This window comes from Anabrus simplex, chromosome 1, assembly GCF_040414725.1.
Source record: "Anabrus simplex isolate iqAnaSimp1 chromosome 1, ASM4041472v1, whole genome shotgun sequence".
In the NCBI taxonomy this organism is placed as follows: Eukaryota; Metazoa; Arthropoda; class Insecta; order Orthoptera; family Tettigoniidae; genus Anabrus; species Anabrus simplex.
The window spans coordinates 960,953,100-960,979,571 of record NC_090265.1 but is presented as its reverse complement, the minus strand read 5'-3'; the positions used below and the strand labels follow the sequence as shown (position 1 = coordinate 960,979,571).

General features: G+C 38.0%; 1 protein-coding gene across 2 annotated transcripts in view; it reads right to left on the bottom strand.

The window, feature by feature from the left end:
- The window catches only part of LOC136857811 (chromatin target of PRMT1 protein), a 253,971-nt gene that overhangs the window by 154,669 nt on the left and 72,830 nt on the right, over nt 1–26,472 (bottom strand). For both annotated transcript variants that reach the window (XM_067136755.2, XM_067136756.2), the window contains exon 4: nt 6,628–6,766. In XM_067136755.2, coding sequence (XP_066992856.1) covers nt 6,628–6,766 — 139 coding nt within the window. The remainder of the gene's footprint in view (nt 1–6,627; nt 6,767–26,472) is intronic.

Below are 26,472 nucleotides of genomic sequence, written 5' to 3'. Positions count from 1 at the left end.
AGGCAAGTGTGCGGGATTTCTGGCGATACGAATGACATACTTCCATGTATTATTGAGCTTATTATAGAGGTGAACAATTGGATGGTCAATCTCATTCCTATCGTTTATTTCAAAGGTGTTTAAAATTTTATTTATATGCCATGAGAATCTACTGTAATCTAAGAACATTCTCCGAAGAAAAAGATGGCTCTTGAAAACGAACCCAGGAAAGATTAAAAATGATCGGTTTATGATCAGAATAAGTACATCGAAAATCTACAGCCTGTTTCCAGTCATTCGACAGGGTCAGGAATGGAATGAATAAAGCCCCCATCTAGCGGCGACAATTGGAATTGTGCCGGCTACCGAAGCCTGTCGCACTCCTCTGGGGCAATGGATAATGAATGACAAATGAAATGAAATTGGACAGTGTGCTGGATGAATGATGACAGGAAAAACCGGAGTATCCGGAGAAAATCTGTCACGCCTCCGTTTTGTCCAGCACGAATGACACGTGGAGTGACCGGGATTTGAACCATGGAATCGAGCTGTGTTAGGTCGGTGCACTGCCACCTGAGCAATGGAGGCTCCTTATAAGTACATTATGAACAGTAAAATCAACTGGACTCACCTCCTTTTACACCCCACCGCCGTCAAGTTTATTTACCCCCCCACCCCACAAAAAATTAAAAGAAGGCATGTTTCTTTATGTTTAAAGGACATTCCAAACACCAATGTTCACATCTATTACCTTCAGCTTTGGGATATAAGTATCCCCATAAAAATAATTCACTTTATTTCACTCCCTTTCACACTGCCCCCCCCCCCCCCCAAGTGAATTTTCCGGCAAAAAACTTGTTTCTTTAATAGTAAAGGATCTTCTAAATACCAATTATCACGACTCTAACTTCTTCAGTTTTTGATTTCTGTGTCCTCATGAAAGTAAATCAACTCCATTTTGCTCCCGCCCCCCAAGATGATTTCCCGCCCCATAACGCGGTTTTCTTTCTTTTAAAGGAGATACAAACACCAATTTTCACGTCTGTAACAACTTTAGTTTTTACTAGCTGATGCACCCGTGCTTCGCTACGGGATTCTCAGAAAGACTGACTTGGTGGTTTTCCTAACTGAATTCAACATAGGTCATTACAAAAACGTGAGTAGGAATGTAGCGATTGAAAGCAATGTTATCATATAAAATACTCGATCAAATGAAAAACAGCACACTTTCTCACTTTCAACGAACAGTACTACGGTGCCGATCTAAGAGTCCAAAGTTCCAGAGCTGGAATAACCAGGTCGCAGACTGCCGTGAACACTCCTCTGTCATTATTCCCTTAAATATGCACACTGCTCATTCCAATCAGTGCCTCAGAGTAGGGATTGAATAGCTTGAATACTATCATGAACCAGTGTGTTACGTACCAGATATATCAGAAAATGTATGAACCAGAGGAATGGCATGCTAAAGAAGAAAGTTATCTTACTCCCCAGCTACTTTCCGCCAATATACAGGCAGGCTGTTACAGTCGGTACGACCAGGCTAGTTGACCGTGATTAGGGGAGCGCAGCTTTGAGCTAGCATCCGGGAGATAGTGAATTCGAATCCCACTGCCGGCAACCCCAAAGGTGGTATTCCGTGGTTTCCCATTTTCACACCAGTCACACCAGGCTGTATCTTAAAGCCAAGGCCGCTTCCTTCACACCACTATTCATTTCCTATCCCATCGTCGCCATAAGACCTACCTGTGTCGGTGCGACGTCAAGCAAATTAAAAAAACCTCAGTACGCTGCAGTAATCCTATCTATCGGGGATGAGAGTAAACAGAAAACAAAAAGCACATCACAACAAACAATGGACAATGTAATGTTATTGTTGTTAAAGTTTATGAGCTTTCTATATTGTAGGCCTTCACATTAGTTTTCTTTCGACTCTGTGATATTAGGGTGCCTTACAAAATTATTTATACCGTAGACTGTAGTTCCTTATTCTCAGACTTTACATACCTATTTTCAGTAAATTCTGTTTACCCATTTTCTCGTGACTCAGCGCTGATATGGACTTAGTAACAAAAATCCAAATTCATGAATATCTCCGATTATATGCGGTACGGTAACAATTTATAAGACATAAGTGATCAGAAATTTAATAACTTCTTACATAACTACTACTAACTTACGACATAACTAAAGTTATGTTAGTTATGTAGTATTTATGGATACGACCACTAATAACATAAGTAACTTATTTGAGAATTACATTTCAGGCCATCCCCTAAACTACCATTTCACTCAACGTGAATAAAATAATTTGTAGCCTAGATTGCAGTGGTTAATCACCCGACATTACATACCGATTTTCATTACATTCTCTTCAGCCGTTTTCTATTGATGCGTGTACAGACAGACAGACAGACAGACAGACAGACAGACAGACAGACAGACAGAAATTACAGAAAAGTAAAAAATGCATTTCCGTGTTACTGTGGACATGACAGATACACAAATATCATTCATTTCAAATTCTGAGCAATGCGCAGGCAAAACACTTATTTTATATATAGATTACATTTCAGGCCTTCCCCTAAACTACCATTTCACTGTGCGAATAACATTATTGATAGCCTAGATTAAAGCGACCTATTCCCCGATTTTCCATACCAATTTTCGTGAAGATACGACCACTAATAAAATAAATATTTGACAAATTTTAGGCCTTCCCCATAACTACCATTCTGCTCAGCGTGGATAGCCTATATTGTAGCAAATTATTTCCCATCTTTGTCTAGCGATTTTCATCAAGACACGACTACTAATAACAAATATTTGAGAATTAAATTTCAGGCCTTCCCCTAAACTACCATTTCACTCAGTGTGATTAAAATAAATTATAGCCTAGATTGTAGCGGTTCATCACCCGACTTTACATTCCGATTTTCATTAAATTCTCTTGAGCCGTTTTCTCGTGATGCGTGTACATACATACAGACGGACAGACAGACAGAAATTACGGAAAAGTAAAAAATGCATTTTCTTGTTACTGTGGACATGACTGATACAGAAATACAATTCTTTTCAAATTCTCAGCAATGTACAGACAAAACTCATATTTTATATACCGTATATAGATTACATTTCAGGCCTTCTCCTAAACTACCATTTCACTCAGTGCGAATAACATTATTGATAGCCTAGATTATAGCGACCTAATCCCCGACTTTGCATACCAATTTTCGTGAAGATACGAGCAATAATAAAATAAATATTTGACAATTAAATTTTAGGCCTTCCCCTAAACTACCATTTTTCTCAGCGTGGGTAGCCTATATTGTAGAAAATTATTTCCCATCATTGTCTAGCGATTTTCATTAAGACACGACCACTAATAACAAATATTTGAGAATTAAATTTCATGCCTTCCCCTAAACTACCATTTCACTAAGCATGATTGAAATAATTTATAGCCTAGATTGTAGCGGTTCATCACCCGACTTTACATTCCGATTTTCATTAAATTCTCTTGAGCCGTTTTCTCGTGATGCGTGTACATACATACATACAGACGGACAGACAGACATTACGGAAAAGTAAAAAATGCATTTTCTTGTTACTGTGGACATGACTGATACAGAAATACCATTCTTTTCAAATTCTCAGCAATGTACAGACAAAACTCTTATTTTATATACCGTATATAGATTACATTTCAGGCCTTCCCCTAAACTACCATTTCACTCAGTGCGAATAACATTATTGATAGCCTAGATTATAGCGACCTATTCCCCGACTTTGCATACCAATTTTTGTGAAGATCCGACCGCTAATAAAATAAATATTTGACAATTAAATTTTAGGCCTTCCCCTAAACTACCATTTTTCTCAGCGTGGGTAGCCTATATTGTAGCGAATTATTTCCCATCTTTGTCTAGCGATTTTCATTGACACGACCACTAATAACAAATATTTGAGAATTAAATTTCAGGCCTTCCCCTAAACTACCATTTCACTCAGCGTGATTAAAATAATTTATAGCCTAGATTGTAGCGGTTCATCACCCGACTTTACATTCCAATTTTCATTAAATTCTCTTCAGCCGTTTTCTCGTGATGCACGTACATACATACATACATATAGACAGACAGACAGACAGACAGACAGACAGACAGAAATTACGGAAAAGTAAAAAATGCATTTTCTTGTTACTGAGGACATGACCGATACAGAAATACCATTATTTTCAAATTCTGAGCAATGTACAGACAAAACTCTTATTTTATATATATAGATTAGATGAAAGTATTCTCATACAATTAAGTCAATTTTTCAATTCTTTAACCCCCCCCCCCCCAGTTCATTGGATTTTCCGAGAATACGCGTTTCTTTACTTTTAAAGCAGATTCCAAATACTAAATTTCACGTCTGTAACATCTTCATTCTTGAGATATCAGTAGCCTAATTAAAATAATTCAACACCATTTTCAGACACTTTTACCCCCCCCCCCCCCTTCCACCTAAGTGGTATTTCGGAAAACTAAAAATACACGTTTCTTGATTTTTAATAGAGACTTCTGTAACATGTTAAGTTTTGTGAGATACACCGTACAAATTCTCATTTTAAAATTTTACCCCCTTTTTAGTTCCCCTTAATGGAGTTTCCAAAAACAAATCACCTATGTTTCTTTACATTTACAGGAGATTCCAAATACCACTTTTTACGTCTGTAACATTTTACGTTTCTCAGGTATTCTGTAGATTTAATCTTTCAAAAAATTCACCCCAATTTGTCACTCCTGTTTAACCGCCATTAATTGGATTTTCCAAAAACAAAAAAACACGTGTTTCTTTATTTTTAAAGAAGATCCCATATTCAAATTTTCAGTTCTGTAATATCTTCAGTTTCTGAGATATATGTATCCTCAAAAAGGCATTCAACCCATTATTCACCCTTTTACACCCCTCCTATTGGGATTTACAGAACACAAAAAAATACGTGTTCCTTTATTTTTAAAGGAGATTCTAAATATCAATTTTTACATGTGCAGACTTTTTAAAGTTTTGAGATATAGATACAAACATTTTAAAAATTCACCCCCTTTTCACCCCCATTAATTGGATTTTCCAAAAACAAAAGATACATATTTCTTTATTTTTAAAGGAGATCCCAAACACCAATTTTCAGGTCTGTAATATCTTCAGTTTCTGAGATATATGTATCCTCATTAAAGGCATTCAACCCGTTTTTCACCCCTTCTCATCCCTCCTATTGGGATTTTCCGAAAACAAACAAATACGTGTTTCTTTATTTTTAATGAAGATACTAAACACCAATTTTTACATCTGTAAACTTTCAAAATTTTGAGATATAGATACTCATTTAAAAAATTCACCCCCTTTTTACCCTCCCATTAATTGGATTTTCCAAAAACAAAAAAATACGTGTTTCTTTATTTTTAAAAGAGATCAAAAGTACAAATTTTCAGGTCTGTAATATGTTCCGTTTCTGAGATATGAGTACCGGTATCCTGATTAAAGGCATTCAACCCCTTTTTCACGCCTCCTATTGGGATTTTATGAAAACAAAAAAAATATGTATTTCCTTATTTTTAAAGAAGACTAATTGCCAATTTTTACATCTGTAAACTTTTAAAGTTTTGAGATATAGATACACTCATTTTAAAATGTCACCCCCCCCCCCCTTTCACCCCTTTAGCGACGGGATATCCAAAAATTCTCTCTTAGCGAGCACCTACATGTTAATATGAATGTATCCCCAAAATTTCATTTCTGTATGTCCAGTAGTTTTGGCTCGGCGATGATGAATCTGTCAGGACAAGTTACTTTATATACTGTATATAGATGTTAAAATTATTCCTACAACATTGTCATTGTCTGGTATACGTATGTTTTAGTTATCACACAATTTGTTTAATTTTAATTTGCTGAGCATGGCCACTAAGTGCCTGAAAGTAGTTCCAAGACATATGTAATATCATTCAATATTAAATTTATTCTTCAAGAAGACATGCGCTACGTTCATCGTGTTCCAAGTGATTCACCTAATAGAACAAAGAAGAGACTGGCTTGCAAAACAGTGGACCCTGCCCCGTTGCACGACAAACGATAAGAAGATGAACGCAAGAAGGAAGAAATAATTCATTCAAAAATTGATAGTTCCCAGGCAGGAAAATGTATAAATTTAGAGAACATGAAGCCAGATCATATCTTTATCTTAAGAAAATGAATATTCAGGATAACATCCTTCCAGGTATTGTACAAAAAATAAAATTGAAAATTCTAAGAAACCAGCTCATAAGCACTTCAAATTCTCTACTGCTTTTCTATGGTAAACACACATTTACTCCACTACATTTGAAATAAACCGGTATAGTTCTTGCAATTTCCTCGTTAACACCTCCCTAACACATTGCAGTCCACATGGAGTCCCTCACGAGGCAAGCATGCTATTGGTGAGGCGCCATTTGCTACTGGTCAACAGTAGAGTCACCCTGCAGGGAGCTGTATGCGAGTCATCTGCAATCAAGCCGGCGGGTGGTCCTGCTTAACGTTTGAGTCGCCAGTATTAATGAGGAAATTGGGAGAGCTGTAAGATATTGTAGAGCTAAATCTGGTATTAATTCAATAACTTACCCTTCCCACGCAGTCCAATACGTCCACGGCCACGACCACGGCCACGATTCCGAGCTCCACCACGAGCACCAACAGGAAGAGAAAGCCTGTCCTTAATACTGCTCGCCACAGGCTGTCCCAATCTCTGACGTAAACTCCGCTGTGAGGAAAAGAATACATTGCTTAGGTTGTATAAATTATAAATAAGAATTATTCCTGGTTTCTGGATCATGAGATATGGAACCTATAGCGGTCTCGAATGGTTAACTTGTGTTTTGGTGTTGCACAAACTAAGATACATCTATTGGTTCAATAAATCTCCTGCTAACTTAAGAGAGCCCTGAGCAGGAGATATCTATTTGTTAACTAGGTGAGCACATGCGCAGTACTTCAGTATCAGCAGATAATATTGTGTTTTTAAAATTTTCTATGGCTTTCTCACCCTCTTTCAACGAAGAAATTGTAGAAATGGTCAACATTCTAGAACGACCATGATTATATCATCGTCGGCCTAATGTTCTAATGAGGTATAGTGAAAGTGACTTCAAAGAGATTCAGGCTAAACAAATATATAGTCAAAAAAAGCTTTTTCAGGGAAGTTAACAGGAAAGAGACCAAGAGGAAGGCACCGAAAGAGGTGGACATATTCAGTGTGGGAGTGCTTAGAGAAGACACAGTATAAGGTTCAGTGCAAACTGGATCACGCATGACATGTGCGGCTGGTGTGCATATTACATTAGAAATCCTCAAACGCCAAATTCTTCTGACTGTCCTAAAACACTACGAAACTGACACCCACGTCTGCAAGGACTAGTTGAATACCCATTTCTCGCTGCATAGCAAAGAGGATGTAATAAGAGCTTCATGGAAAGCTTAAATGCGATGCATTACTTGTGCGCATGCGCCTGACAGTCTAGGGAACACATCTAATGCACAAAAACAAAGTAGTGAGAGGGGTGGCAACTAGTGTGTCTTTATGAAACTTGATCAATGAGCCAGCAGATAGCAGTTCAGTAAGTTAGCTGCTATTCCATGGTGCAACACAGCAAAGATTTATCAAGTCGACAACTGTAACAAATCAATAGCTATCAGACAGTTATCTTACCATTCCAGAAACTGGGCATTAACTTATTAGCATTAAATGAACCTCCACTCCAAACACATAAGCTACATGACAGAACTTATATTCCTCGTTGGTAATTTGTAATATATGAATTTATAACACGGCAAGCTTATATGGAAATTCGACTTTCATGTCGCTTATTCTAGGGGCTAAATACAAAGAATTAATACTTGTGTTTGAATATAAGTTCCCATTCTAACATATAATAGGAGTACAATATTCCTAGGAGAAAACTACACAAAGGCCCACTTTCAAAGTGTTCACTTTTAAGCAGAAGATTAAGCTATAGATGGGTTTTATAATGGGCAGTGCAAGTGATAAACTGAGCTTGTCTACAACTTTGCTTAAGCTGTACTGAACTATGGTTTAAGCTAAGGAATGATGATAATGCTTGTTACTTAAAGGGGCCTAACATCTAGGTCATAGGCCCCTAATGGTACGAAATGAGACGAAATGTAATGACAAAGTAGAAGTCCAAAATCCTCCAATGACCATAATTCAAAACATAACAAAAGAATGAATGGATATGAATATAAAACAATCAGTGGATCCGACCCGCACTGCCTTACATTCACAGAAACTGACGTAAAACAATAGTATTACTGACCAAGGGACTGCTTCTAAAGCACAATACTGAATCGATGATGCTTGCAGTCTAAAGGGGTCCAAAATCCAAGTCATCGGCCCCTCATAGTGGTAGTTATCACTAGGAAAGTAGAACCATGGTATTTGTCACGGCGCGGTACTAATCAAAAGTAGCACAGACTCGCAAGATTCCACATATTATGGTACTACTCACAGGTAATAAAATTTGCACCTGTATTACAGACCTATGGTGTTTCGCACATTACGGCGCCATTTACCAGCAACGCAAACCTATGGTGTTCATCACATAAGTGCACTAACCACAGGAACTCCTATGATCCTGTGGTGTTCCTCATATAGTGGATACTAATCAAAGGCAAGCCAGAACCATGGTGTCGCTCATATAGTGGTATTAATCACAGGTACTGTAAAAGCTGACAGTGCACTCTAAGTGGAGGGCTGACCGCACGGTGCTCCTGCGTGCTACTAATCACCAACCTATTTGGTACCCAACATAGTGGTACTACGTGCAAGTAAAAGTGACCCATGGTGTTCCCTGCGTGGTGGTACTAATCACAAGGAGTTGGGGTTTCATGGTTCATACAATCGTCCCTTGGTCACCCCTTTTAGTCACCTCTTACGACAGGCAGGGGATACCATGGGTGTATGCTTTGCCTGCGACCCCCACCCACAGGGGGTAGGCGAAGGAATGACCATTTGTTTCCTGAAGACGACTGTATTAGTGACAAGGAAATGCATATTATTTTAGCTGATTTGCAGAAAAGAAAACCATTTAGAATATGTCCAAATAATTTTCATGTACTGTACGAATAAAATTCTATTAATATTTTGATTAAATGAAGACTTGGCAATACTAGTATGATTTTTTTTTACAATTTGCTTTACATCGCACCGATACAAATAGGTTTTATGGCGACAATGGGACAGGAAAGGGCTAGGAAGGATTAAGGTACCAGCCCCAGCACTTTCCTGGTGTGAAAATGGGAAACCACAGAAAACCATATACAGGGCTGCCAACAGTAGGATTTAAATCCACAATCATACTGTAAATTACTGGCGATGCAATTACAATATAAAACAGACTTTTAAATATAAATTGATTTAATAATGAATTCATATGGTTGAATATTTCCCTAGCATCTCAAAATCGACAGCATGCAGAGCTGTGAAAATTGTTTCATACCACATTGCTCAGCTATAAAATGTAAATTCTGTGTCCTCGCCCCGAGTTGATGCAGGCCTTTTCAGACACATCTCCAGTGGAGGTGAGGTGCATGTGCCTATTTAACCACATAACATCCTTGCTGTCGATATTAAATATCTGGCAGTAGGGAAATTGTTAAAATGGGAGATAATTCGCAAGTGGCGCTCCTACTGTTGTGACCTGGAAATTCGTGCTAAATTCAAATATCAATGGAAAAGCATATACGGAAATGGATTAATAAATTACGTCTAGAAAGAAAGTGTTAAGATAATAACTTCAAACTCGGTAAAGCAATTCTGGATAAACGAATGAAGAATTATTTAACAGGTTATTCAGGTTATTATTTAAAGACTGAAATGAGACATATAATGAAGATGTGAATTGGATTGCTTGTGAAAGGGCTTGGTCTTTCATTTATGCATTACTTTTTTAACTTTAGCATTCCTGCCTGAACTTTTATGGCTAGATTAGTTTTTTTTCTCATTTAAAAAACATTGTATCATCACATTAAGACACTCATCAATAAAAATATCGGCAAATTCCTCACACGATTCAATGAATTAACATTTAAGATCTGGGCAATTTTCCTCTTAACCTGAAGCCTACTAACAGAAAGAAAATCTATAAATTTAGCCTCAAAAACATTCAAAATTTCCCTATAAGCAATACTCGCCATTACATTAGGATAAAGCAAATTTGCATCATTTTGTTTCGATGATGATGATGCTTGTTGTTTAAAGGAGCCTAACATCGAGGTCATCGGCCCCTAATGGTACAAAATGAAATGACAACCAAAAATTCAAAATCATCCACTGACCAAAAGAAAAAAAAATCGTCATGAAGAAGGAATGGATGGACATGAAATAAAAAAAAACAACAAAAAACGAGCAAACAAAAAATTAGCAGATTCAACTAAAAAAAAGGATCATATATAATTTATTACTGACCAAGGGACCACTCATAAAGCTGAATCCTGAATCGAGGATGCTTGATGTCGAAAGGGGGGCAAAATCCACATCTAAGGCCCCACAGAATGGTACATGTTGCGAGTAAAGTGGAACCATGCTATTTGTCATGTTGGGGTACTAATCAAAAGTAGCGAAGACTCACAGTGTTCCACACAACATGGTACTAATCACAAGTAGTGTACTTCGTACAGGTAACGCAGACCTATGGTGTTTCTCACACAATGGCACCATAGCCAACGCAAACCGATGAGTTTCCTCACCTAGGTGTACTAGGCACGGGTGCCGGTCCCACAGGCCCCGTGGTGTTCCTCACATAGTGGGTACTAATCACAGGCAACGCCCAGACCCGTGGTGTTTCTCACAATGGTACTAATCACGGGTACTGAAAACCCACAGGGGAACCACTCTACTGCTACTAATCACAAACCTATTGTGTACCAAATATAGTGGTCCTACTTGTAAGTAAAGGCGACCCATGGTGTTCCCCGCGTGATGGTACTAATCAACAGTAGTTTCATGGTTCTAATATCAGCATCCCTTGGTCGCCCATTTGAGTCGCCTCTTACGACAGGCAGGGGATACCATGGGTGTATTCTACATGTGCGTCCCCCCACCCACAAGGGGTAATGTGTTTGGTCCGCGCGAGGTATTTTATTTCCCTCAAGTCCACTGGCAAGCCGGTTAGGACCCCCCTATCCGACACCTGGGGCGCGCCACGTGGGAGTATCACCTCTCCCCCTACTACGCCTGCGTAGCAGGTTCGTGGTCATTTTGTTTGAACAAAATATGTACATTTCTTAAATCAAAACCAACCGATCGCACCTACAATAACACATCGGTATTGAAAGTTAACTGCTGCGCTATACAATAATATAAGCTTATTATTTATTTATTTATTTATTTACATAGTTTGCGCGCACATTGGAGCACATAAATCAAACCCAAATACATTTACGTTAACAAAGAATTCTGAAGATTTAGCTTGCATCATCTTCTTCCTTTCCCAAAACCTCTTCATTCTGGCTGACCTTTCTTCATCAGATATGACATATTGTTTGTGTTGTACAGTTTATTATATTTTAAGCCAGTTAAAATATGGGTCGCACAGGTCAGAAGATTAGGAAGTACTATAAAAATCTTGTCAGCTGAAGAATATGCATGCAAACACAATATTTACTTACATTTTCTTGTCACGAGGGAAACTGAAGAAAGACCGTGAATCCTTCTGCACTTCATAGTTATTGCAGCCAAACACAGCACATATCTTTCTATTCATGTCGAGAGGAGACAAAGGAATAACACACGCTACTATTACATATGTCAACTTACTGCAAACGCATAAATATCGCCAAAAACTTCACAAACAAATACATGTGCTCTTAGGAAAGAACGATTAACTCCAGGTCACTCCGCTAGACAGAGCTATAATCGCTGTCCCTCGATATCTCGCAGAGTATGTTACATGTGTTATTTTTTTAATATCCACCTATTCAATACAGGGATCTTTTTTTAGAATTAAATATTATTATAAAATGTTAAGGGACATGTTTCGCCCATATTAAGGGCATCATCAGCCTCAAACTCAAACCTGTTTGGTGAAAAATCAGGATCCTGATTATTCTTACAAGTCGTAAAAAGAGGATATCAATGTAGGTGTTAGTCTAAACATAAAAAATTATTAGAATGTCCTTGGTTAAAATCGTAGTATCAAGCTGCATGTCACAAGTTCACAAAATTTTCCGGAGCATTGAGTCAATGCGCCCAAAAACCTGTTGAGGATAGAGCAATAAACAGCTCAATCTTTATAATAAAATAGAAATGTGTTTCCTTGATAACTCCTTTTGGAGGATAAGAAAAAAGTAAAAGCTGATAGACTGTTAAAGATGTTAATTTCGTATGTTAAGATAAGACAACAGTCTTCTTAAGTAGCTGTTCAGCTGTCTATAGTCTTATTTAACTGGCTTGAAGGTGTGAAAGTCGAATGTGTTACGATAAGATAACAGTCTTCTTTAAGTAGTTGTAGGAGCAAGGAAAAGTATTCGGCTGTCTATAGTTGTATTTATCTTGCTTGAAGGAGTGGAAGTCGAAGGTATATTGACGCTGATAGAGCTTTTTGGTGTGAAGTCTGTAACAAGAGGAGAGTGAATGCTTAGGAAAGGTATTTTTGAAGAGAGTGGGTTTTAAAAAAGAAAACAGAGAATGTGTAAAACACTTAGCCTTTCGTCTATAAAGATGTAAATCAGTTATGGGAAGGTTAGTTGAAGAAAAACAATGTAATGTGTAGGTTCATTTATTTCTTTAACTGTTATGGTGCTAATCAGTTGCTATAGTAGCGTTGAATGACTGACACTTGTGCTTCTAGTATTGTATCGATGTGAGATTGGTGGAGGGGAGGGGGTAGGCAGGGCGTTAAGTTTGTGTGTTGTTGGTTGTGAGAGATTTGCGTGGTCGGACAGGGAGGGAGTCATGTTGGGTTGTGAGAGAATTGCGGGGGCGGACATGAAGGGAGTCAAGTTAGTTAAAGTAGTGGAGGCTCTAGATATTAATTTAACCCTTTTAGTACCAGTCGCTTATAGGTGGTGTATGCGAAGAATACCAGGCTTATTTTTAAGAAATTGCAATGTTTCAGTAAATTCATTATAACTTTCTTATTATTGAAGATATGCCTCCGACATTTTAACTTATCATAGAAAAGGAGGTTCTTTACATGTTTTTAAATTCATAAGCTATGTTATATTAACGCTATAACAAATAAAAAATTATTAGTTTAACAATTATCAAAATGAAAATTGAAAAGTCATAATTGAGATAAAGAAACACAAATCAAAATTAAAATTATGCACTGAAAAATATTATTGTCTACAGATACATGCTCTTGGTTCACTATTTGCAAAATTTTAATAACCTAGGAACTAAAGTTTCCAATTTAAAAAATATTTTATGACCGGGTGTTTCGAGATACAGCGGGGAAGGATCGAACCGTGTGTCATTTCCAACTGAATCTTCACTGAACACTGTGTTATGCATGTAGGCATAATTGTCATTACTGGCTGCATCACGGCCTACACTGTCTTCATTTCCGTCACTTTCCGAATCAGCATCACTGTCACTTTCACTAATGACAATACCACGAGGTTTATTGTACTGTAGAATGTCTTCGCTACACTCACTTCTTTCTCTGAAATAACATCACCAACATCATTATTACATGACCCTGATATAGCTACATCTTCATCAGACTCAATATAGTCGTCATTGGCATAGAGTCTGTTAATATATTCAGCTAAATCGTCATCATTCTCGAACACATCGCGCGCGGCAGAGGCGGCCATTTTCCTACTCACAAACATTTACGGTGTACAGAATAAAGGTCACTTTGATGAAATCATATCTCCATAAATAAAGCGATTGGCGCGATAGTTGTGGTGGATTTAGAAACTACAGGTTCCGAAGAGTCTAGATCACCTGCATTGTGCTGCTATATGTCCGGAAACTAAGAACTACAAGCAAATACAAAAACTGCTTGCGTAAGGAGCGCTATTGCTTTCCCGGCAATTTCCGCTCGCTCGCCCAGGAATGCTTTTGCGCTCTCTGGTATTCTAAAGGTTAAGATTTTTAAGAATGTAGTTATGTTTTGGATTTAGAGTCTGCAATAATTTGGGTAAACTTTCGTATAATGGATTCTTGACTTCAATTAAATCATTGATGTTTAGATTTTTGTTGTAGTATTGGTCCAAAAATATATAGATGGTTTCAAGTTCATTCATCAACTTTCCTTTGTCTACTCTTTCAATGATTGTGAAGTCTTGTTCTATCGTTGTGAAGTGATGTAATGTTTCTTTCATATGGGAGCTCATAGCTGAAAATTTATTGTGCTTAATGGCACTATAGTGTTCTAAGTATCTAGTTTGAAAACTCCGGCCTGTTTGACCAATATAAGAGTCGTTGCATTGCGTGCGGGTGAGCCTGTATATGCCTGAGCCTGAGTAAATGTTTTTGGTTGAATTGACTGTGTTGTGATTAAAAAATAATTTTTGGTTAGTGTTTGTTCTAAAAGCTATACTGATATTTTTGTTTTTTATCGGGTTCAAGACTTGGTGAAAGTTTGGATTGTTGTAGGTGAAGGTAACGAATTTGGATTTTTTGGGTTTGTCAGGGATGAGGTTTGTTATAAATTTGAATTTGACATTTATTAAACGGTTAATCATTTCAGGTTTATATACATTGATTTTTGCTAAATCCTTTATATAATTTAGTTCTGTTTCAAGGTTCTTGGGTGTTTGAGGGATTTTTAAAGCTCTGTAAATCAAACTGTGAAAAGTGGCCAGAAGTTAGGATGTAAAGAAGTACTTTTGATTGTTAATGGGGTGCGAGTAGGTTTTCTGTAAATTTGAAAATTGAAGTTGCCATTAATATGAGTTATTGTGAGATCTAGGAAATTTAAGGACCCAGTGACTTCATCTTCCTTGGTGAATTTAATATTTTGGTCTAGCTTGTTTAAATAATTTAAAATATCGGTACTATTACTCAGATCTTTATTGATTATTACGACCACGCAAATCTCTCGCAACCAACAACACACAAACTTAACGCCCTGCCTACCCCCTCCCCTCCACCAATCTCAAATTGATACAATACTAGAAGCACAAGTGTCAGTCATTCAACGCTACTATAGCAACTGATTAGCACCATAACAGTTAAAGAAATAAATGAACCTATGCATAACATTGTTTTTCTTCAACTAACCTTTCCATAACTGATTTACATCTTACAGACGAAAGGGGAAGTGTTTTACACATTCTCTATGTTTTCTTTTTTTAAACTCACTCTCTTCAAAAATACCTTTCCTAAGCATTCACTCTCCTCTTGTTACAGACTTCACACCAAAAAGCTCTATCAGCGTCAATATACCTTCGACTTCCGCTCCTTAGAGCAAGATAAATACAACTATAGACAGCCGAATACTTTTCCTTGCTCCTACAACTACTTAAAGAAGACTTATCTTATCGTAACACATTTGACTTTCACACCTTCAAGCCAGTTAAATAAGACTATAGACAGCTGAACAGCTACTTAAGAAGACTGTTGTCTTATCTTAATATACGAAATTAACACCTTTAACAGTCTATCAGCTTTTACTTTTTCTTATCCTCCAAAAGGAGTTATCAAGGAAACACATTTCTATTTCATTATAAAGATTGAGCTGTTTATTGCTCTATCCTCAATAGGTTTTTGGGCGCATTGACTCAATGCTCCGAAAAATATAATTTTGTGAACTTGTGACATGCAGCTTGATACTACGAATTTTAACCAAGGACATTCTAATAATTTTTTATGTTTAGACTAACACCTACATTGATATCCTCTTTTTACGACTTGTAAGAACAATCAGGATCCTGATTTTTCACCAAACGGGTTTGAGTTTGAGGCTGATGATGCCCTTAATATGGGCGAAACATGTCCCTTAACATTTTATAATAATATTTAATTCTTAAAAATGATCTCTCTGTATTAAATAGGTGGATATTAAAAAAATAACACTTGTAACATACTTTGCATTTATGTACATTTCAATATGGACCTAACATGAGAATTATAACGTGTAATCTCGCAGAGTGTCGCGTATTGTCTCTACTGTATTTGCCCTGACCCTGAGGGCGAAATCTGATAGCGCTAACAGTTTCACTGTGGAGATGGAAACTGTTTGACTCTGGGATACAATAGTAAGTTCCTTATGACTCACGACCAGGGGAGGGATAAAATGAAGGAATATTTTTATAAAACAGTCACATGTTCTCGTGGCATTGGACCTCTAGACTGCACACATGCCAAATTATATCAACCTGAATACTTTACGATTTTATCATCATTATTCTGTTCAAATACATTTAATGCCATTCTCAGCCTTGAGGTGGTGGTGATTTGCTTAAATCAACAGCTACAGAATGGATACATCAGAACGTAGATTCAACTGGCAAACTTGAAACCTAAACTCGGAGCTTTTACGTTTAAGTACCAAGGTAGCACAAATGTAAGGAAGACTATGATAAAGAGTGAATTTTAATATAACATCACTGTCTCTAATCTGTAACTTTATTCCACACTTCGGCTTTCTTACCCCATTAAATTTTGTCTGATTATTTAAATTCTATCATATGCCAGGGTTCCCAGCCAGAAAGTCAAACTAATTTCCCTGACCAAAATATTGTATTTCCCTGACAAAATTTTGGCATTTCTGCCATTTTTAACAGCCTCATCCACCCTCCTTAGCTGTCCAACACACACCTGTACACAGTCCAGCTCCATGGTTAATATTTACGGCGCTGACCTTTGGTCACAGGGGACCCGGGTTTGATTCCTGGCAGGGTCAGGAATTTCAAACATAACTGGTTAATTCCCCTGGCACGGGGACTGTATGTGTCGTCTTCATCATCATTTCATCCTCATCACGATGTGTAGGTCGCCCACAGGGGTCAAATCAATAGACCTGCACCAGGCCTCTCCGGAGGCCACACGCCATTAATTACAGTATAATCTCGAGTACCACCCGCACTGTTTATTCGAAAATATCGCTTCCAAAATTGGGCGTGGGTCTTATATAAAATTTTGGGAAATTTATCTTTCTGAATGCGCGTAAATCGGGCATCACCGCCGGTGCGGATTGTTAGCAATGCTCTCTCCGCTCTCAGTATTCGCTACTTCCGTGTTTGGCGACAGTCTCACGCACGTTCTCGGAGTATCAAAATGAATTCCACAAAGCATTTGTGATCTTTTACTGCGAGTGAGAAAATTGAAAGAGTTCGGGAAGCCGAAATTATTGGAAAATGTGCCACCAGTAGGAAATACGACATTGACAAATCGTGTATTCACGATTGGAGAAAGGAGAAAAATGTGCTATTAACATGTAGTGGTGATCGTAGAGCTTTTTGTGGACTGAGTGTGTAGTTTCCAGCAATTGAAAAAAAAAAAAAACTTTATAAATATGTGACAGAAAGGCGGGAAAAGGCATTAGAAATCGCAAAGGAACTTTCAACGGAAGGGTTTAAGGCAAGCCGAGGACGAGTGTGTAATTTTTATAAAAGAAATGGGTTGAGTGTACGAAAGGCATACCTCAATTTCACAGCGTCTTCCTAGTGCCTACGATGATTAGTTATTGTCATTTCAGCGTCACAATTCGGTTGCGGAAGGAAAATGCATATTTACTTTCCCAAATTGGCAATACAGATCAGACGCCAGTCTACTTTGAAATGCCAGTGGACAGGACTCTGAATGTTAAGGGTGCGAAAAGTGTTACCATTAGAACAGGTATTAATGAAAAACAACGGAGTACAGTAATGTTGTGTATTATCGCCGACGGAACCAAATTGCCGCCATACATTGTTCTGAAGCGAAAGACGCATCCTAAGAAAACTACCCGCTGGTGTTATAGTCAGAACTCAGGCAGGACGGACAGTTCACTTGTGGAAGACGGGATAAAATGTGTCTGGCAACGTCGCCCTAGTGCATTATTGCGACAAAAGAGCTTGCTTGTTCTCGACAGTTACCGCGGCCACACAACAGACGCTGTGAAGAAACATATCAAGGATGGGAAAATCGACCTAGCCGTCATTCCGGGCGGGATGACAACTATGCTACAGCCGCTGGATGTCTGCATGAACCGTACATTTAATGCAGCCTTGAAACAGCTCTATACAGAATGGATGGCGGCTGATAATCAAACACTGACTCCAACTGGTCGCATTCAGCACCCAGAAGTTCAGCTGCTGTGTTCGTGGATTTTGACAGCATGGAATCGTATCCCTGGAGACCTCATACAGAACAGCTTCAGGAAATGTAGCATTTCTAATGCTATGGATGGCAGCGATGACGACATTTTGAGGGAAGGTGATGGTGATAAAAGTTCCGAAGGTGGTACTGATGATGAAGAATGAACTCTGGATATCGTTCTGGAAATGTTTGTTTACTTTTATTTGTATTTTCTAATCATTTGATGTTAGTAAAGATTGAAAATAATTTTGACTTCACTTTCTTTTTAAAATTTTTTTCTTTCAAAATAAGGGTGCGGGTCTTATTTGGTGGCGGGTGGTATTCAAGATTATACGGTAATTACTCAAATAGGAAATAAAACATTTTGAACAGTAAAGTATATACAATTTAATAATGATTTGCCAGATAAGAATAAATGTCTATACATTGTATTTATATATGAATAATGTAAGTATTACTATTAAAATTACTAATAAACACACAATGTGGTAATAATGTAACGCAGCACAAAAAAACTACACACAATTTTGTCTGGTTTCAAGTAAGTGTACTTAACCTTCAATTCTAGCTTCACATTCTTGTGACTGCATTCTTTTAACCTTTTTCCAACTTTCTTATTTCATCTTACTCTTCGTTTCTCAGCTTTTTTTTTTTTTTTTTTTTTTAACGCCCTCTTCTATGACCTTCATGCGTGTCTTCTCCAAGTAATCCTGGTATTTCTTATGCGCACATCTCACCAGTAACAACATTCTATGATTAATTGTACGCATCTGACACCTCCATAGTACAAAATGGAGTTGTGTGGAGAATTGAGAATGTGCAATAATTGACTCATCATGGATGTTTTTTTTTTTTTTTTTGCTATGGGCTTTACGTCGCACCGACACAGATAGGTTTTATGGCGACGATGGGATAGGAAAGGCCTAGGAGCTGGAAGGAAGCGGCCGTGGCCTTAATTAAGGTACAGCCCCAGCATTTGCCTGGTGTGAAAATGGGAAACCACGGAAAACCATTTTCAGGGCTGCCGATAGTGGGATTCGAACCTACTATCTCCCGGATGCAAGCTCACAGCTGCGCGCCTCTACACGCACGGCCAACTCGCAAAGGATGTTTTCTACTACACTGATTTATTCATAGAACAGCCACTCTCCACTGCAGCATTTCCATGGGACAGAATAAAGATAAAGCTTCATTTACTTGCCAAAGTTCACTATACTGTTTGTTTTCTAAAATGTCAGCAAAGAAAATGTGTAAAACCATACTATCATCAGATCATCATCATTTCCCGTTATCCAGCTGTAGCCGGGTAGGGGCGAATATGGTTTCTCTCCACTTTCGTTGGCCTTTCCACCATCCTCCTACAACACTGTCCCAGTCCAGGTTTCTTTCTCCGGTACTGTGTTGGATTGCGTCCTTCCATCTCAATAGTGGTCGTCCATAGCCTCTCCTTCCTTGTATTTGCATTTCTCTCACCTTTTTTCTCATTCTTTCATTACTCATTTGCATTATGTGCCCAAACCATTTTAGTCGGCTCTCCTCTATTCCATCTTTAATTTTTCCATTCAATTTTCTTCCTGGAGTTTCTTATTCCTTATGTTATCTCTTCTACTCTTCTGCATCGTACTCCTCAAAAACATTTCGGCTGCCTGTATTTGACTCTCATCCTTTGTCACTGTCCAAGTTTCTGCTCCGTAAGTTATGGGTACGTAATACATCTTTTACATGGTTTCCTTTGCTTCCATTGGCACATCTTTGTCCCATAACATGTTTGTTACACTATGATAGAAACAACTTCCAGCTTGAATCCTCTTACTAATTTCAGTATCCAGTCGAGCATTCTCCATTAATTCACCCACCAGGTATTTGAACGTCTCCACTACTTCCAGGGGCTTGTCTGCAAGTCTAATCTGACCTTTCCCTTCCTTCTCCCCTCTAGTCCTAACAAGTTTTACTTTTTTTCAATCCATATTCTTCGATCTTCCCATTCACCACATTCAACTGTTCTTGAACCTCCATGCTGTCTTCTCCCCAAATCACAATATCATCTGCATATAACAACATGTTCATTTCTCTTCCTCCATTTGCTGCTTTTGCTGTTTTCATGATGTCATCCATTACTATCATAAACAGGATTGGTGATAGAACACTTCCCTGTCTCAGCCCACTAGTGATTTTGAACCAACTTGTGTTTGCACACAACTACAACATTCATTGTACATTGCCATGATCATTTTTATTAATCCCTGTCCAATTCCTTTTCGCACCTCACTGTCCGAAACTTTAGTCCTGGGGACACTGTCATATGCCTTTTCAATGTCAACGAATGTCATCACAATATCATTTCCATACTCCCATTGCATTTCCAATAGTTGTCTCATATGAAAATGGGCTCTATTGTTGAACTTCCACTCCTGAAATCAAACTGATTTTCAACCATTAACTTTATCCTACTTTCCAGTATCCTCTCCATTATCTTAGCAACATGGGATATCAGAGTGATTCCCCTGTAGTTCTTCAATACTTTCTTGAAAATTGGGATGATTATTACTTTTTGCCAGTCCTCACGGACCTCATTCTCCCAGACAATCCTGAGAACTCGGTAAGTCCACTGCAGCCCTACAGCTCCAGCTGCCTTTATCATCTCCACTGAAATTTCATCTCTTCCAGCAGTTTTTCCATTCTTCATCTTTCTTACTGCCATTTCAATTTCATTCATTGTAATTTCTTTATCCTTTTCTTCATCAACTATTTGCCTTTCCCGGTGGTCCATTGAATGACTGTCATATCTCTGTTCAACAACTTCTGAAAATACTCTCTCCATCTATTTCTTATTTCTTCTGGATTTGTTAATATTATGCCATCTTCATCCTTCACAAATCAGGTGTTTACTTCATCTCTCTTTTTGTTTCTTAAGATACAATACAATAATTTCTTGCTGTCCTGCATATCATCTTTCAATTTCTGTGTGAATAAGGCCCAGCTTTTCCTCTTTTCTTCAATTACTTTCTTGGCCAAATTCTTTGCCTCCATATATTTTCTTCTACTTTCTTCAATCTTAGATGTTTTCCATGCCATTTTCTTTTCCTTCACTTTACTCTTTACCCTATCATTCCACCACTGTGTCTCTTTGTCTCTCACATTTCCTGACGTTCTACCACATATCTTTGCTGTACATCCAACCAGCGCTTCCTTAAATCTTTTCCGTTCATATTCAACATTCCCCATCTCTGTCCTGGCTACCAAGGGTAAAATTTCCCTTTGACATTCTTCTTGTATGCTTTTCTCCTTCAACTTCCATACTTTAATTCTTTTCTCTCTTCTTAATGGATATTTTTCAATCTTTCCCACTTTCAGTTTTCTTACCACCACTCTATGATCTCCAACAAAAGCTTCTTCAGGCATGGCTGTAACATCTAAAAGATTCTTCCGGTGTTCTTTCTCTATGATTATATAATCAATAATGGTCTTTGTTCGTCTATCTCCCAAACCATACATTGTAATCTTCAGACTGTTGTTCTTTATTAAACAAGGTGGTTCCAGCAACCATTTGGTTCCTCACGCAAAAATCCACCAACAACTCACTTCTGGATTTACATTTCCATATCCAAAGGGCCCTACAACACCTTCCTTACCTTGTCTTTCCATTCCAACTTGTGCAGTTAGATCACCCACCAACAGCACTTCCGTATCTTCTATCTGTCTCTCCACTTCTTCTAAAAAGACCTCTAGATGTTCATCTACACAACCCGTTTTGGGGGCATACAACTGGAATACATCTTTCATGCCATTTTCAAACTGGAGTCTCATCATCATCCTATCGCTGACGGATTTTGTAGACACCACAAATTCTATGATTTCTTTTCTAAGTATAATGGCCACTCCATTTTTTGCTTCAGGTCCTCTGCTGTAATACCGCCTGTATCATTATTTCAGAGGAATCTCTCCCGTACCCCTCTTCTTCGTCTCACACAATCCAAGTATCGCTATATCTTTTTCTTTCATGAAGTCAACCAGTTCTGTCTTTCCCGTCAGGACAAGATATATTCTTTGAATTTAGTTTCCTAAACTTCCTTTGATTCACAACACAGAGAAATGTATTGTGCTTTAGCCCTATTGGTCATATTTTCAGTTTTTAGTTTCAGGCAACACTTCCAAGATCATACCTGCCAACTTTTTGAAACTAAAAATAGGAAGATTTTTAATCCTTGGATTTCATCATATATATTCCACCACAGTCTACGCAACAAAAAGGTCAGGATAAAAGGCATACATATCTACAGTTACAATGCGAACTGACCATTAAATTTAAAATCTTCAGCTAAGAAAACATAAAAATGGTTACATGGTTACACTCATTTATGACACATATGAATAATATTTGTCACACCGACACACAACAAAAAGCATAATACCGTATTTTCTCGCGTAATTAAGACGAAGACACGTCACTCATACAAGATTAGATACGAACGGTTTGAGGTAATGTAGCAGGGTCCCTCCTTCGACACATATTTGACGAAAAATACAGGCGAAAACTTTGGATGCCTAAATTATTCACGGAATTCAGATACTTACAAATTATTTACAATTCATTTACATTTAAAAGATACATTAAATATAATATAAACACAATTGGTTCAACTCATTTGCGGTTATCGTCATTTGGCGAAAAATTCCAGCGTGAGATTTTTTCTGAAAAGTCGAATAGGGTACATCAGGCACATTAGATACGTGGGTTTGAAGTACCGACACTATAAAATATTCTTCTCATTACGAGCTGACAATACGACCTGAATGGCATACCGACAAAAAAAAAAACTATCCAACACGAGAAGGGCCGGGCATCGAAGGAGGGACGCTGCTACATTACCTCAAACCCTTCGTATCTAATCTTGTATGAGTGACGTGTCCATCCACCCTTTTTCTTGAATATGAACGTGAATCACTCGCGGAAATTTTCCTTTAGACACCATTTTTCGTTTTAGAACAATGTAAGGTGCAAGCTTTCTGCCATCAGCTGTTACAGCAAGCATTGCAGTACCAGTACAGCATCGTGTTTTGCTTCCGGTAGCGTGTACGATAACACTGTATGTTCCTTTCTTATCGATTGCTCGACTTTGTGGCATATGGAAACTGATTGGCGTCTGCCCTGCGGTTCCTATAAAGGAGATAAAATATTCCTTCACTTTAAGCATTTCAATCACAAAGCGATGAAAATGGTTGAAGTCATTCGTCATTTTTTGGCATAATGTGTTCTTCGTCGAAGAGAAAGTCCACTCCACTTCTCTTCATAAAATTAATCAAGCCTCGGCTAACCTTCAAATCCGAGACACTGATTCTTGTGCCGCTGGTATTTCTCATTCTTTACAATACAGCATTTCGTGAGAAACGGGTTATCCAACTTTGCGTAACAAAATCATATTTAAGCAGATAATCCTCTACTTGCGGAAACATGTCCCTTTTTGGTCCACGAAATGCTTTGAGAGACTTGTTGGCCGCTTAAAGTGCACTTTTGTTACCGCGGTAGCGCACGTTTGATTTGGACACTGAATACCTGCTGCCCGCTGCCCTATTCCCGAATGTTTCAGCGTGACTGATCACTGCGAGTTTGTATGATGCAGTATTACTCCAATACTGTGGACTGACAATTATGAGATCTCAGAATGTCCCGTACCCAAAACAATTCTCGTAAAACTAGTGCAGTAGGATTTCCTGCCGGCTAATAACAGCACGTTGCCCTGTATTTGGAATGCCCGCTTTCTCAATAGGAAGCCTGCTACTTGAGTAGTTGACATCTTTATTTCGAAACACATCCGGAGCGGAGTGATGGATGTTCGAAGTTGGGGGTGCATCAAATACGTGAACATTTCTTTTTCTCTACTTTGGACCCAAAAATATTGGGATGCGTAAATTATGCGAGAAAATACGGTAGTTTTCTTTTCAGATGGTAAAATGAACGGAAATTGAATATAACGTTTGTTATCATTTTTGGCCAAAACGAGAAAAGAAAATGCCAGAAACTGTCACCGACACAACACCCTTAAAAACATTCAATTCATTAAAATTATGCACTTAAATACGCAAAACTACCACATACAAAACAATTCAATATGTTCCATACATTATTAACATACGATTTTGACAGAGGGGGAAAGCATACAAATGCAAGAAAAAACATGGTGACTTACAACTCCGACGAAACTACGCACAGAAACTATGTTGACAGCGCGCTAACAACACAATAACAAACTCATTCTTTCATCCCGATGAACTGAGTCGTTAGCGTGCGCTTGCAGGACAATCGCGCCCCGAATCCCCAGCTGTATCAAGCGCACACGCTGCTGTGGTGAGCGGGAAACACGATACACAACACTCACAAAATTAAGTATCAAATAAACACGCTTGAAAATGTGGTTTCGTAAATTACACAAGCACATAAGAATTTATCCTTTATCCTACGAGAAGAGTATTGGCCGCACTAGAGGTCATATTAGTAATAAATCGGAAGACGAGTTAAAAACCGGAAAGAGTCCGGGTAAATCGGAAGGGTTGGCAGGTATGCAAGATATATTCCATTCAGGTCTGACCAAGAACTGGTTGCTGATATATGTGGGTTCAAACCCAGAAGACCTTTCACTAATCTATACTTTAAAGGACTCTTATCCAACAATTTTGTCACAACTGCCACTAATATTTTCTAACATTCGTGTTTAAAACCAAGAATTTCTCTTGACTACTTTAGTTCTTATGTACCTTTCTTGTACTAAATCCAACATCAACTTTACCTACCTCAAAGTTTGTTGGGTCCTGTAGATCAAGCAAATCACACTCCTAATATCAATGGCTAGAGGCACCTGTTTCTCTTGAAAATTTTTGCCTAATTTTGTCATTTTTTAACAGTTATTTTGGTGTATTTTTAGCTACTTTTACGTTATTTCGTCGAAAATTTCGCTAAATTTTATTTCCACTTGTCAGCAATAAAAGGTAAACCAATAGCTTAGTTGATAGCATAGTGTATTTGCGGCATAACGTATTTTTGCATAAGTATATAAATACATATTAGTCTGAAAAAGACAGAGATACCATAAATTCCTATTCTCCTGTCAGACATTACAATACGTTGAGAATGCCCTCTCACTATCAACATTATTGAATGGTATCCATAAGGCCTTCACTGCTGCTTCCACAAAATGCTCATATTCTGGTTTCAGGGAAAAACAAACGGCAATTGCATCAATATCTCTCTACCTGCTCTACATGAACTAGTAGCTAGATCCAACAACACTGTGTAGGGTTCAAGGTATTCTGACATTGAAAGTTATCGTAGGATGGGAATTTGTTTTATTAGACAAGAGAATTCATATTTTCTAAATGACCTTCCATTATGCTTCTTGAGTCAAAAAGTTTACTAAGAGAAGAAGTGGTAAACATTCCTCTAGCAAACTCTATTAACTGGCTCAGCTTTTCCACACATGCTCTACCTACAGATTGAAACAAAGATTAAATGTGTCTGCATTTGTTTTGGTAGTTTGGAAAGTTTATCCGAGGATGTCTCAAAAATGCATCATCTAGTAATTTAAAGCCCTCTGAAAGGTCACCAAGTATAGATGTAAGTACATGAATTAACGGGATGTTGGAACACACTAATGTGAGCAGCCAGTTACAACATTTTGAGCAATGCTCAACAAGGAAAATAGCTAGGTAAGGAATTTTTGTCAATTTGCGGTCGAGACTTTAAAATTATTCACAGCAACATTCTCGTTTTCAATAGTTTCAACAAAGTCAACTAGATCATGGAGATATCCTCCAAAATACTTAACACTTTTAAACCACGAGTTCCAGCAGGTGATCACTGGAATAGGGAAGAGTGGGTTTGTCTTCACATTTCTGTTGAATGTATAAATGCTTTCTCTTTCGTGTATAATGAAGACGTGTTTTGCCTGTACAACACTTTGGTTCAAAGCACCAAGTTCCACGGCTCGCACACTGCCCACAACATTTAGTTTATGAGCCTGGCACTGCGGTGTACCAACGCTTCTGAAACGAGAAACCTAACTGCGTTTATAAATTTGCCTATGTAACGTAGTTATAGAAACTACATTCTGGTACCGAATTTCAAGTTTGTGAATTATACTCACAATTTCTTGTGAACGTTCTGTAGCGTTAACTTTCACTCTCCCCTATAAATAACTTCCGAA